Raw genomic sequence first — 15,046 nt, forward strand, 5'->3', positions numbered from 1 at the left:
TGCACCTGCCGCAGGCAGATGCCCAGTCAGTCCTGATCGGGAGAAGCTTGTCTGCTGCAGTGGCGCTTGCCTGCATCTGGCGCCTGTCCCAAAGGGTATGGGATGGAGGGGCAGTGAGGGGAGAATGCAATCTGCCCTTTGGGCAGGCGGTGGGACGCCCTTGCCTGCCCAGGATCCAGATCTGTCCCTGACGCTCACACGGATTGTAAAGATTTCTTCCTTGCGAAGTGTCTAGGGAGGGGAAGCAGCTGCAATGCCTGAGGCCAACTTTCAGGAGGCTAGTGGCCCTGTGCCAGTGGTACTGGTCCGTTGGTGCCTGGCCTGTTCTCCAGAGATTGGACCTGCCGGACTACTGAGGGAGTGAGTGGCTACTGCTGCTGGCTGGTGGGCCTCCGGAACAGGTCAGTCAGCTGAGCGGCACTCCCCCTGTGGGAGCGCACTCACCACCAGGGGGCAGCTCCTGCATTGAGTGTCTGCCCACTGGTGTCAGTACATGTCATAGTGACTGGTGGACCTGTCATTCAGTTGCTTTAGATAGAGGTTAGTATATATCACATTGATTATATACAGTGTTTATGTTTTTGCACCTCAATTTTGAAGTTACTTGATTAACCTTGGTTGGACACATTTAACTTCTTTGTGATAACCATTATAATAACCTGGTTATTAACAGGAAAGGAGTAAAGGGAAGATTAGGTAATAGAGACATGCCATTTATACAGCTTTGCCAGGGAATTGCAGTTAATAGTCTCCAAGTTTATTACCTAAACATCACTGTGGGAAGGCACTAGACAATAGACCCATGCCCAGTAAGGTCTGCATGACGTGTGATGATGCTTATCTGTCAGTCAGTCACACCTGGAAACAAGTCAGTAGCCAGAAATAGGCATGCCACTGCAAGTACAGGAACATTTAATTTTTAAGCTCCTGAACAAAGAAGCCCCTCTCTCTCGCTGCTCACCTCAGATTCCCAGCTTATAGTGTCCTTAACTCCCTCTACTCACCCTGTGGCCCACAGCCATGTGGACTTCACACAATGTACTGATGAACTAAATGTAGCCTGACGCTAAATCGTGCCCTGCTCCACCATGGAATGGACACTCTGGATACTGGCCCTACTCTGATTCTACTGGACCGCCATCTGCACTCTTTTCAGGACTAGGTTAAGGGACATTGAACTCTGCAAACCAAAAAATATAATTACACACCAATAAAATACATTCATTCTCCCATGGGAGTCTTAGAAAAGTCTTTTTCTGAAGATATTGCAAGAGCCACCCACTACCACTAATGGGCCTAAAAATTGGGCCCAGTGATTTCTCCAGCTACAGTTGAACCTCAGTTTCCTCATTTGCAATGGGGATATGAATATCTACTTTGCTATGGTGAAGAAGGCAAAATGAGATGGATCTCAGTTGAGTGCCTGCAACACATCAGATACTCAGAAGGATTACTGTTATCATGTTACTGCATGTTTTCCCTGAGGATGCATACTATCTGCCTCTTCTTCATAACAAGTGTACTGAAGCTGAGATACAAAGCTCAAAAAGAAAGTTTCTGTGTGTTAGCAGTTAAACTGGTTTCCACATTTCCTGGTCTGGAGCCTTCCTCAGTTCCTGTTTGTACCCTTTCCTCCTCAGTTCCTATTCCCATCTTCCACACTAGTTTCATTTTTATCTCTTGACTCCTTCCCTGTTCCTCATTTTCTCTCAAGCCTATTTGCCAAACTGCCCACAGCTGAAATCACAAGTGATCTCGAAAGATGAAAAGTTTGAGGATGGAACCTTTTCAAACACATGCATTGCCCTGGAGGAATTGCTGGAGAGTAGCGGCCACAAGACTGGCTATGCATGTTCAGGTTTTGCTTAGGGAGTCCCAGCATCTGTACACCTCCCTACCTGTATGACCCAACCTTATCTCCCCAGGTGTAATGTGGGAGGAGCAGAGTTGTTAGTCTTGTTGTGGCTGCAGGTCCTCATACCCTTATCTGAAAACTAGAGGCCTGATGCATGAAATTTGTGCACTCACAGCTTCGGTGGCTTACCTCGGACCTCGCAGCTGTGGCTTTGTCTGGAAGGCTGTCCAGAAGGATGTCTGGAAGGTCATTCGGCTGTCAGGTCTAATTAGCACATTACGTTTTTATTATAGACTAGAGACCTGGTGCACAAAATTCCTGCAGTCAGGGGGAAGGGATCCCCCAGCCTGGCCTGTGCCCTCGCAGTTCTGGAGCCCCGCAATCGATTGCCCCAAAGAAGTAGGCCCCGCCCACCCATTAGGGCTCCTGAATGAATTGCCCCAAAGAGGTAGGCCGGAGTAGGGTCCCTGCCTGCATGGCATGTGAAGCCTCGGGACCCCCAGTGCTAGAAGCTAAGACAGCAGATTATAATAAATGTGAGAAGTTCACCAGAAGGCTGATGGGCTTTGATATTCAGCAGGGCTGAAAATCTGCAAATTATTACCTGCTGCTGGATGAAAGGCCGAAAGCAGTTCCCCTAACCTGATAATTTTTTACTGTTTACCAAACCTTAACTTTGATATGTGTGTTTACTTTGCTAAAGGGAAAAATGCGTAAATAAAAAGCCATGGGTCCAGAAATTCGGCAAGCCACTCCACTAGAGAGCTGGTTTCCGCCTGGCTTTCCCCCATGCCTTCCAAATTTATATTTCTTGTCTACTGTATCCATTTATGCGTCAGCCCCTTCTCCAAATTCTTGAACCCTTGATGCAAAAAGACTGCGGCACCCCAGCCTCGCCATGTGGAGCTGCCAGGCCCCACCTCCATGCACACAGCATCAAGTCTCCGCCCACCTGTGCACCAAGCCTCCTGATGATGGATGTGACGGCGTGAGGGCATCATGGTGTGAGGGCTTAACAACCACATAGGCTTATATCAGTATAGATAGATTGGGCCCTATAGTGGTTTTGCCACAGCCCTGGGAGTTCTGGGGCAGCATCCTTTAGTGAACCATGTTTGCAGTCAAATATGTGACTATCCATGCTGGGTAGAATAAATAAAGGTAATGAATGCATTTGCATCAGTTCAGGTAAAGTTTATTAACAGTGAATTCAGGTCTGCTTAGGCTTTGTTACTAAATAAGAATTGGCTTCAGAAATTGTTTAGTGTGCATATTTGTTCTTATTACTACCTCTCTCTTCATTTAAAAAAAATTATCAAGCATATTTGAATTTTTTTTCCTGCTCATTGGTCACATTATTTTCATGTAGCCCCCAGCCCTAGAAAATGAAGTGTATTGCAAGCCAAAGCCATCTCTGTTTCATCATTCTGCCAGCAGATTTAGGTGTCTCCTACTGGTGAAACAAGCAGGGATTTCTTGAAAAAATCATCTCAAACAGGAAAAGCTGATGGGAGAGACAGTTACACCAACAGTTACATCATAAATCATCCAAATACAAGCATAGTTGTTTGCTCCCCCATATCTGATCTTTAGTTTGTAACCACACCAAGGCAAGAATGAAAGAGCTAGAGTAAGAGATTGATTGCTTAGAAAAAGCTTTCTTCAGTACTCCGTTGCTACAAGCCCACTAGCATCTAAGAGTCTGCCTCCCCTCATTTAGGTAAGCTTCTGCAGAAAGGGTTTCAGGACTTTCATGGTCCTTTTATCTGAGTAAGAGTGAGTGAGCTGTAGACAGCAAGAAGGAGAAGAAGCCTATGCTTCCTGGGCCTGGGAAATCTTTAGCCTGAGTAGCTTCGTCCTCACTGCACCTATGGTTGCCTGCTTACCAGAGACTTCTCCCCTGTGACATAACATTGTGGGAGGAAATGGGTTAGAGGAAGTTCAGCATTTTGCTTGGCATGCAGACGTGTTCAGAGAATGGTAATCAATGGCTTTTCCCTTACTGCTGATTAGTTTTATTATTAACGCTGAATCAATAATGTGGGTCAGTTATACATCATACTCAACTATTTGCAAGGATAATAGAATTTCTTTTCAAATTAAACTCCTTAGGAACCATGTTGCTGTTTTCACTGTGTAGTTTGTAATATTCTTGCCCTGATATCTTTTGCCCTTTAGGTCTGGACCAATCCCAGTCCTTTGCTTTTCCCAGTCCTTGTCCTGAAAGAATGCTCCAGCCTTCAGCAACTGAATCTAGGCACAGCCTTTCCATCCATTCACTCTCAAGCCTTCTGGAACAGAAAGCCACGTAAGTTCCGCGTTCTGATTGGCCCAGCCAAGTCTGGTTAGCTGAATGGCCCTGACTTGTGTGTTGTTTTAAAGTGATGCTCAAGACCACGTGGAGTGTAGAATTTGCCATCAGATTGTAAGATGATGTGTAATCTTCAAGAATCATCTAAATTTGGGGAAAATTCCTTTTAGCAAATAAGTAATTTTTCCTTGTTTGCTAAACCTGATTTGTACACAGTGCACTATGGTAGCAGTAAGCATTTTCATAGTTCCATGAATAGACTTGGTTTATAGAAATAAAAAAGCAACATACAAAATCAAAAGCAAATTCAGTTTATTTTTAAACTTGAAGTAGTTTTACACATTTTAATTTTAAAGTTCTTCAAAAAATAAGTCAGTTAAAAAATATTTGGGCATTTAGTACAAACAAAAGTCTAATTTGTCTATTGAGATAAATACTGAATTGGTAGTGGGTTATAGGGTCTGGTTGCTGAAGTAGAATGGAGTAAATGTATGTAGAAGTTGGGTGGTGGGTCACCCAGGGTGGGATTGAGGCGCATATGGGACTCCTGTCTGTGCCTGATCCATATGGAAGGCACTCTGACTCCTTAGTTCTGGGCTCCAGGCTGGACATCTGTCTGCATATTTTGAGTCACTCCCAGTGTACAGAGTTGAAAACTGCCACATGTGCCCATCATGGTTCTCATGCATGTAATGTACATGTATTTATATTGCTCTCTCATGATAAAGCCAAGAGAAGAAACAGGACACCCATATGGGAGTTAGGGCACTTGGATGCACATGGAGCTTGTAGTTTTGCATCTTCAGCTGACTCATACTGATGCTGTGCAGAATTTGTTCTTTTCAAAAATGTTTTGTGGTTCTTGAAAATATAAAAGCATTGAGAGTGCAACATTATTTCTTGTCAACAATATAATACCTGCCTCACAGCGTAAGGTGGTTCTGCAGAGTGCCCAAGCTAATGTCTTGATTACTTGGAATGATGCCGGGTGCATGGAGCGTGCCCAGTGCAGGGCAGCTTTCATTTTCACAGAGCACAGTTCATTCTCTAGAGCAGCGGTTCTCAACCTGTGGGTCGCGACCCCTTGGGGGTCGAATGACCCTTTCACCGGGGTCGCCTGAGACCATTGGAAAACACATATATAATTACATATTGTTTTGTGATTAATCTCTATGCTTTAATTATGTTCAATTTGTAACAATGAAAATACATCCTGCATATCAGGTATTTATATTATGATTCATAACAGTAGCAAAATTACAGTTATGAAGTAGCAACGAAAATAATTTTATGATTGGGGGTCACCACAACATGAGGAACTGTATTAAAGGGTCACGACACTAAGAAGGTTGAGAACCACTGCTCTAGAGCCTTTTCCAGAGTCACAAAGGCTTTTCATAGCCCTGTGCTCTTGGTTTTACCTTATTACAACTTCACACTCATGAATTTTATTCTTTCAACCCAGTCTTTATCAAAGACAAACTGAAGTTCAAGACAGAAATGAATTTTCAGATGTGGATGAACTATCTTTTAAGGATAATGAGGAATTTGGATCATCTTTTGAATGTAAGTTTAAATATAAGTACCAGTTTTTAACAGTTGAAAATGTAGAAAGCTAAGTTTTGGTGAAATATATCCATTGTTAAATCAAAGGCCTTACAAATTACAACATTTGTATTTTGTGATAAAAATATGAATACAAATATATTACCTTTTTTATATCAGATTTTGATGGGTATATTTGAGTGTTACTTTTTTTAATTTTCAAGATTACCAATAATTTCAAAGTTGGAGGTAAGCTCACAAGTGAACCCTTAACTTAATTTACCAAGTTTGGGATTGCCTCAGATTTAAAATACCTGATTTTTTTTCTTTTTATGGAATATGAAGATGCTAAGTTATTTAAGTTATACAAATTCTGATGACTGCATCAGATGTAGAAACCTCATTCTTAGTGAATGAATGGAGGTGAAAATATATTAGCTTCCTTGTCTGAAAACTGGAGTCCTGGTTCTGGTTCTGCCTTAGATTGTTCTCTGGGAGCCTACTGCTTAAGTATAAAATTAGGATATAGAACTCAGTCAGCTCTAAGGTTCTCTCTAGCCTAGGAAATCTTTATATTTGTATACTAGAGGCCCGGTGCACAAAAATTTGTGCACTCGGTGGGGAAGGAGAGGTCCCTCAGCCCGGCCTGTGCCCTCTCGCAGTCTGGGACCCCTCAGGAGATAACGACCTGCTGGCTTAGGCCTGCTCCTGGATGGCAGAGGGCAGGCCGAATCCCTAGGAGCAGCCCCTGGTCAGGCTCAGAGCAGGGCTGATTGGGGGGTTGGGGCACCACCCCCTGTCACACTCAAGGCAGGGTCAGTGGGGAGGTTGCGGCACCACCCCCTGTGATGCACAGAGCAGGGCCAATCAGGGGGTTGGGGCACTGCCCCTGTCACTCACAGAGCAGGGCCAATCAGGGGTTTGGGGCGCTTCCCCCTGTCACTCACAGAGCAGGGCCCATCAGGGGATTGGGGAGATCCTTCCTGTCACTCACAGAGTAGGGCCGGTAGGGGAGTTGGAGCACCGCCCCTGTCACACACAGAGCTGGGCGGATCAGGGGGTTGGGACGCTGCACCCTGTCATACTCAGGGCAGGGCCAATGGGGAGGTTATGGCTCTACCCTGTCACACACAGAGCAAGGCCCATGGAGGGGGGTTGGGGCGCCACCCTCTATCACCCACAGAGCAGGGCCAATCAGGGGGTTGGGGCGCCGCCACTGTCACACTCAGGGCAGGGCCGATGGAGAGGTTATGGCTCTACCCTGTCACACACAGAGCAGGGCCCATGGGGGGGGGGGGGGTTGGTGCGCTGCACCCTGTCAAACACAGAGCTGCAGGGCAATCAGGGGATTGGGGAGCTCCCCCCTATCAGGCACAGAGCAGGGCAGATAGGGAGGTTGTGGCCCCACCCCCTGTCACACACAGAGCCACAGGGCGATCAGGGGTTTTGGGCGCTGCCCCCTGTCATGCTGATCCCGGTGCTGGGAGGCATATTGCCCTTTTACTATATAGAATAGAGGCCTGGTGCACGGGTGGGAGCCAGCTGGTTTGCCCTGAAGGGTGTCCTGGATCAGGGTGGGGTCCCCACTGGGGTGCCTGGCCAGTCTGGGTGAGGGGCTGAGGGCTGTTTTCCCGAAGCGGGTGACTGAAGCTCCCAACCGCTCCTTGTTTTCTTCTTTTTTTTTTATTCTGGGCCAACTTTAGCTCTGAGGCCTCGCTGCTGAAAACATGGATACAATGTTTCGGTCCGACTGGGTTTCAGTCCACTGGTTTCTGGAGTTTATCTTCTTATTTGCAACATAGTACAGAGTTGCTTAGAGTTGTAGCTCAGAGGCTGGCAAGTGAGGCGGGGAACGGGGAACGTTGGAGTTCGCAGCAAGCAAGCCTCATGTTCGCTTCCAGCTGCCTGGCTGCCGGCCGCCATCTTGGCTGACAGTTAATTTGCATATACTCACTGATTAGCCAATGAAAAGGGTAGCGGTCGTACGCCAATTACCATGTTTCTCTTTTATTAGTGTAGATAATCTGTAGTTTTGCATTGTGAACTTCATTGTCAAATCTGAAAGTACTATGCTTTGAACAGTTAAATGAAAGAGCTTAGTAAAATTTGTAAATTCTTTGCAACTAACTTTTTAACAATTTTGTTAAAGCTTTACTATCTAAATGGAGCTCATATAATTATCAGCAAGTCAGGTGAATTCTGTCACTTTCCTGTTGGGTTATAAATCTAGTTTTGGAAACAAATCTAATTCTTTTAAGTGTAATAACACTTTGAGGAGCAAATACATTGGCAAGTGGTATGCTGAAAGTCTTAGGATTAATTTTGTAGGAAAAGATCTGGCTTGGTTGCTTTGGCTGAGACTTGAGCGCAGCCTAAGTTACCCCCATACTGCCCTGCCTTCTTTTGCTGTTGTTAAGGACTCCTGTTGTACCTATTATAGATGCAGCAGACTTGCCGACACAGTTTGAAGTGAATGGCCTCCATCCTGCTGGTGACATGCCTCCCTTGGAAACTGCCTTGGGTGCTCCTCCTGCCAGACCTATCTCCTCTCAGTACCCAAGTAAGTTTTCCTTGGTTGTAACTACAGATAGTATGATAGGTACTAAATGCCAGTCTGTTCCTAGTAAGTTATTTCATTTATTGAGGGAGGACCTTTATAAGCATAAATTATTCAAAGTCTTAGAGTTGGGGTATTGCCATTGTTAATACATTTCTGAAATAACTCCCAATTTGAACATGTAAAGAAGAGAAAATTAAAGGAATTGCTTCTTATTAATCTTCCCAGACAATGGCTTTTAAAAAAAATCTTTATTGTTGAAACTATTACAGAAGTCCCCTTCTTTCCCCCATTGACCTCTTCCAGCCTGCTCCTGGCACACGCCCTCCCCGCCCTCCACCCCCCCCCTCCGGCAAACACACACATGTTGGGGACCAGATGTAAGCTGGCAAGGTCCTTGCACCTGTAGGGGATAGCAAGGCTGGGATCCTTACCCACACAGTTTTCCCAGACTTGTTTGGATGGCATTTATCAGTAGAATAAGAGCAACATTTGTAGAATGAGAACAGCCTTTCATAGTTTACCAAGAAATCTATAACTATTTACTGAGATATGCTGTACTAAGAACTTGTCCTTCTGCTGTGTCCCTCCCTTAGAGATTAAGAGGAACAAAGAATACATTCCTCTTGACAGACCTCCTATTCAGTGTATTATGTATAAATAAGATTGTGTGGCTAATAAACTCGCTTCAGTTCATCAAGAGAACTGGGGTCCTCCCGATCCCGCTTTCCTGTCTTTCTTTCTTTTCTCAATTCCCACCTCCCTGCCTCAGCCCAGCTCAACCCTGTCAGGCTGGCCCTGACAGATCTGGCGCCCGAACAGGGACTGAGAAACTGGAAAAAAGACGGTAAAAAACTCCGTCGGGCTTGGAGAGACGACGGTGAAAAACTCCTCCAAATAAAAAATACACTCATTAAAGTAAGGGAAAAACAATTTTTTAATAGTCAGAAGTAAAACATGGGACAATTAAAATCTAGAGAAAATGCTCTTTATGGGCAAATGTTAAAATTTATGCTCAATAATAAAAGAACTAAAATTAATAACAAACAAGTAAAAAATTTTTTAAAATTCATTCAGGAGGTCTGCATTTCCTTATTAAATTTAATACAGAATTATTTAGATCCCAGGCATGACCATAATCAACCTTCTCTTAAGCCAAAAAAAAAGGAGAAACAGTATAATAACACAAAACAGAGGTCTAAAAAAGACAGTATATTAAAAAAAAATAATGTAACTTTTAAAGATAATTTAACTCCTCAAGATGAGGAGAATTTTAAGGAAGCTACTACTCTTTATCATAATAATAATACAGGTATTATTCAGGCAAAAGAAAAGAAAAAATATTTTTCTGCTGGAACTAAAAAGGGCAATGATATAAAGAATATATTGAAATGCTTTTTAGAAAAATTAAAACTTCTTGACAAGAAAAAGAGAAACTGCGGGGGCCGTTCCCGCCGCTCTCCGCTGCCTTGTGCAGCACCAGTTCCACTTTCCCCTCTCCAGATAGCTTTGCAGGAGGCACAAAAATATGGTGAAAAATTGGACATTCACGCCTTCCCTGTTATGGAACAGGTGAACCCTCACACGGGACAGCGTGAGCGTGCTTATGAACCGCTTCCTTTTAAAACCTTAAAAAAGTTAAAAACAGCCTGTGCTCAATATGGACCCACTTCCCCTTATACTTTAACCATCTTGGAAACTATAGCCTCAGAGGCTCTCCCACCTAATGATTGGAGAGCTATTGCCAAGGCTTGTTTATCAGAAGGGGATTATCTCTTATGGAAATCAGAATATGATAAAAAGACTAAAGAGCAAGCTTCTCATAATCGAACTGCCCAGATTAATATTTCTTATGAAATGCTGGTAGATGAAAAAGTCTATGCTGATACCCATAATCAAATTCAATACCCCCAGGAAGCTTATGAACAAATTAATGGAGCTGGGATTAAAGCCTGGAAAAAGCTGCCCACCTCTGGTCAAAAAACAGAGGAGCTCTCAAAAATTATTCAAAGGCCAAATGAAAAGTATCAAAATTTTGTCTCTCGGCTATTACAGGCTGTTGGCCGAATAGTGGTGGATGGAGAGGCTGACATGTTAATAGTTAAACAGTTGGCATATAAAAACGCCAACACTGCCTGCCAAGCTGCACTGCGGCCCTATCACACACAGGTCCTCACTATCCCATTATTTGTGTTCACGCATTATGCATATATGCATACAAGTTCAATGATTGAGCTCTTCCTACCCACCTACCCTCCCCTCACTTCCACCTACCCTCCCCTCACTTCCCTCTGAGGTTTCACAGTCTGTTCCATGCTTTTATGCCTCTGGGTCTGTTTTTGTTCATCAGTTTATTTTGTTCATTAGATTCTACACATGAGTGAGATCATGTGATACTTATCTTTCTCTGACTGGCTTACTTCACTTAGCATAATGTTCTCCAGGTCCATCCATGCTGTTGCAAATCGTAAGAGTTCTTTCTTTTTTACTGCCACACAGTATTCCATTGTATAAGTGTACTATAGTTTTTTTATCTACTCATCTGCTGATGAGCACTTAAGGCTCATTCCAAATCTCAGCTACTATAAATTGTGCTGCTATGAACATTTATTCTTTCTAATGAGTGCATTGGGTTTCTTAGAATGTATTTCTAGCAGTGGGGTCACTGGGTCAAATGGGAGTTCCATTTTGAATTTTTTGAGGAAACTATACTGTTTTCCACAGTAGCTACACCAGTCTGCATTCCCACCAGCAGTGTACTTTTCTCCACATCCTCGCCAATAGTTGTCATTTGATTTGTTGATGATAGCCACTGTGACAGGTGTGAGATGGTACCTCATTGTCCTTTTGATTTGCATTTCCTAGATGATTAGTGACTTTGAGAATTTTTTCATATGTCTCTTGGCTTTCTGTATGTCCTCTTTGGAGAAGTGTCTATTTATGTCCTTTGCCCATTTTTTAATTGGACTGTTTACCTTGTTTTTGTTAAATTGTATGAGTTCTCTATATATTTTGGAAACTATCTCCTTATTGGATGTTTCATTGGCAAACATGTTCTCCCATGCAGTAGACTCTCTTGTTATTTTCTTTTTTTAAAAAAATAGTTTTATTGATTTTTTACAGAGAGGAAGAGAGAGGGATAGAGAGTTAGAAACATCGATGAGAGAGAAACACCGATCAGCTGCCTCCTGCACACCCCCCACTGGGGATGTGCCTGCAACCATGGTACATGCCCTTGACCAGAATCGAACCTAGGACCCTTCAGTCCACCGGCTGATGCTCTATCCACTGAGCCAAACCAGTCAGGGCTCTTGTTATTTTCTTGATGGTTTCTTTTGCTGTGCAGCTGCTTTTTATTTTGATGTAGCCCCATTTGTCTATTTCCTTCTTAGTTTCCTTTGCCTAGGCATTGTATCCATAAACATGTTGCTATGTAAGATGGCTGAGATTTTGGTGCCTGTGATTTCTTCTAGGATTTTTATGGTTTCACAACTTAAATTTAAGCCTTTTATCCATTTTGAGTTTATTTTGTGTATGGTGTAAGTTGGTCTTGTTTCCTGTTTTTGCATGTATCTGTCTAATTATCCCAACACCATTTCTTGAAGAGACTTCCTCTGCTCCATTGTATGCTCTTGCCTCCTTTGTCAAATACTTATTTAGTATAGTGGTGTGGGTCAATTTCTGGGTTCTTAGTTCTGTTCCATTGATCTGTATGCGATACTTGTACCAGTACCGGGCTGTTTTGATTACAGTGGCATTGTAGTATAACTTGATATCTAGTAATGTTATTCCTCCAACTTTTCTCATTCTCAAGCTTGCTGCAGCTTTTGGGTCTTTTTTGGTATAATTTTTAGAGTATTTTTCTAAGTCTGTGAAATATGCCATTGGTATTTTAATAGGTATGCATTGAATCTAAAGATTGCTTTGGGTAGTATGGACATTTTAATGATATTTATTTCTGCCAATCTATGAACATGGTATATTCTTCCTCTAGTTTATATCTTCTTCTACCTCTTTTTTCAACGTGCTATAGTTTTCTGAGTATAGGTATTTTACCTATTTGGTTAAGTTTATTCATAAGTCTCATTTTTGTTGTTGTTGCAGTGCTAAATGGGGTTGTTTTTTTATTTCTCTTTCTGAGCGTTCAATATTGGTGTATAAAAATGCCATAGTTTACTGGGTATTAATTTTATATCCTGCTATGTTGCATCCCTGTCTTCCTGTTCTTAGGGAAAATGGTTTTAGTTTTTAGCCATTGAGTATGATATTGGCAGTAGGTTTGTCATATATGGCTTTTTATCATGTTGAGGTATGATCTATTTCTACTTTACAGAAAGTTTTTATCAAAAAAGGGTGTTGGATTTTTTTTTTAATATATTTTATTGATTTTTTACAGAGAGGAAGGGAGAGAGATAGAGAGCCAGAAACATCGATGAGAGAGAAACATCGATCAGCCGCCTCCTGCACACCTCCTACTGGGGATGTGACCGCAACCCAGGTACATGCCCTTGACCGGAATCGAACCTGGGACCTTTCAGTCCGCAGGCCGACGCTCTATCCACTGAGCCAAACCGGTTTCGGCAAAAGGGTGTTGGATTTTGTCATGCTTTTTCTACATTGATTGAAATGATCATGTGATTTTTGTGTGTTGCAGTCTGTTAATGTGATATATCACATTTATTGATTTGCGGATATTGTACCAGCCTTGCATTCTTAGAATAAATGCCATTTGGTCATGATGTATGGTCTTTTTAATGTATTGCTGGATCTCATTTGCTAAAATTATGTTGAAGATTTTAGGGTCTGTATTCATCAGGGATAATTCTCTTTCTTTGTAGTGGCTTTATCTGGATTTGGGATTAGGGTAATGCTGTCCTCATAGAAAGTGTTCCTTTCCCTTGGATATTTGGAATAGTTGAGGAGATTAGGTATTAGTTTTTCTTTGAATGTTTGATAAAACTTCCCTATGAAGCCATCTGGACCAGGACTTCTGTTTGCTGGAAGTTATCTAATTCTCCAATTTCATCAGTAATTATTGGCTTATTCAGATTTTCTGATTTTTCCTGATTGAGTTTTGGAAGATTGTATTTTTCTTATTTGTCCAAAGTCTGACAAAGCAGTTACCTTTTGCTTAAGACAGTTCTTCAAAAACCATTTCATTTTGGGAAATCATAGTATAAAATTGAAATGGTGGTTAATACCCATATACTTCTTCAATGTGATTGTACTATGTTAATATTTCTTTGTTCCTTCATGTCTTTAAAAATAAGGACAGAAGAACCTTTATATTTCAGTTTTCAGAAGAGCTGATGACATTGGAGGAAAACTCATCATCAAACTTGTCTGGCCCACTTTCTCTTTCTTCTTACCTTCTCCAATTTACACACTTCCCTCCCCTGTATGGAATCAGGGAGGAAAGCTTTAGGGGAAGATTAGAGCTTTGTCTCATACTCCAGCCAGATCTTTTTCTCCTTGAACTAAAGAGTTTAAGCCTCAGGCTTGAAAGGAAATTCCTTAAGTAAAACCACCTCTTGTTTTTCCAGTGTTTGGATGGGACTATCATGTCCAAAGCCTCTTGTAAATAGTTTCTTTTTTTTAATTTATTTTTTATTTTTTTTATTGCTTAAAGTATTACAAAGGGTATTACATATGTGTCCTTTTTTTCCCAGCCCTTGACAATCCCCTGGCCTCCCCTACCCCCTAGTGTCTTATGTCCATTGGTTATGTTCATATCCATGCATACAAGTCCTTCAGTTGATCTCTTTCCCCCCTTTCTCCTCCCCCCAACCCTCCCCGGCCTTCCCACTACAGTTTGACAATCTGTTTGAGGCAGCTCTGCCTCTGTATCTATTATTGTTCAAAAGTTTATAATGGTCTCTATTATCCATAAATGAGTGAGATCATGTGGTATTTTTCCTTCATTGACTGGCTTGTTTCACTTAGCATAATGCTCTCCAGCTCCATTCATGCTGTTGCAAATGGTAAGAGTTCCTTCTTTTTTACAGCAGCATAGTATTCCATCGTGTAGATGTACCACTGTTTTCTAATCCATTCATCTACTGATGGGCACTTAGGCTGTTCCCAGATCTTAGCTATGGTGAATTGTGCTGCTATGAACATATGGGTGCATATATCCTTTCTGATTGGTGTTTCTGGTTTCTTGGGATATATTCCTAGAAGTGGGATCACAGGGTCAAATGGGAGTTCCATATTTAGTTTTTTGAGGAAACTCCATACTGTCTTCCATAGTGGCTGCACCAGTCTGCATTCCCACCAGCAGTGCACGAGTGTTCCTTTTTCTCCAAATCCTCTCCAGCAGTTGTCGTTTGTTGATTTGTTGATGATAGCCATTCTGACAGGTGTGAGATGGTACCTCATTGTTGTTTTGATTTGCATCTCTCGGATGATTAGTGACTTCGAGCATGTTTTCATATGTCTCTTGGCTTTCTGGATGTCCTCTTTTGAAAGGTGTCTATTTAGGTCCTTTGCCCATTTTTTTATTGGATTGTTCATCTTCCTTTTGTTAAGTTGTATGAGTTCCTATAAATTTTGGAGATTAGACCCTTATCAGATATGACATTGGCAAATACGTTTTCCCACACAGTGGGTTTTCTCGTTGTTTTGTTGATGGTTTCTTTTGCTGTGCAGAAGTTTTTTATTTGGATATAGTCCCATTTGTTCATTTTCTCTTTAGTTTCAAGTGCCCTAGGAGCTGTATCAGTGAAGAAATTGCTTCGGCATATGTCTGAAATTTTTTTGCCTTTGGATTCTTCTAGAA

At 42.2% G+C, this 15,046-nt stretch overlaps 1 protein-coding gene across 1 annotated transcript in view; it reads left to right on the forward strand.

Moving 5' to 3' along the window:
- Positions 1-15,046, forward strand: part of OFD1 (OFD1 centriole and centriolar satellite protein) — a 66,041-nt gene that overhangs the window by 32,825 nt on the left and 18,170 nt on the right. The window contains 6 exon segments of the mRNA XM_070402633.1: positions 3,232-3,294; positions 3,297-3,452; positions 3,455-3,520; positions 4,034-4,163; positions 5,632-5,732; positions 8,152-8,271. Coding sequence (XP_070258734.1) covers positions 3,232-3,294; positions 3,297-3,452; positions 3,455-3,520; positions 4,034-4,163; positions 5,632-5,732; positions 8,152-8,271 — 636 coding nt within the window.

The sequence above is a fragment of the Myotis yumanensis genome, unplaced genomic scaffold (genome assembly GCF_028538775.1).
Source record: "Myotis yumanensis isolate MYYU_CA2020_CCGP unplaced genomic scaffold, mMyoYum1.0.hap1 SCAF_24, whole genome shotgun sequence".
NCBI lineage: Eukaryota > Metazoa > Chordata > Mammalia > Chiroptera > Vespertilionidae > Myotis > Myotis yumanensis.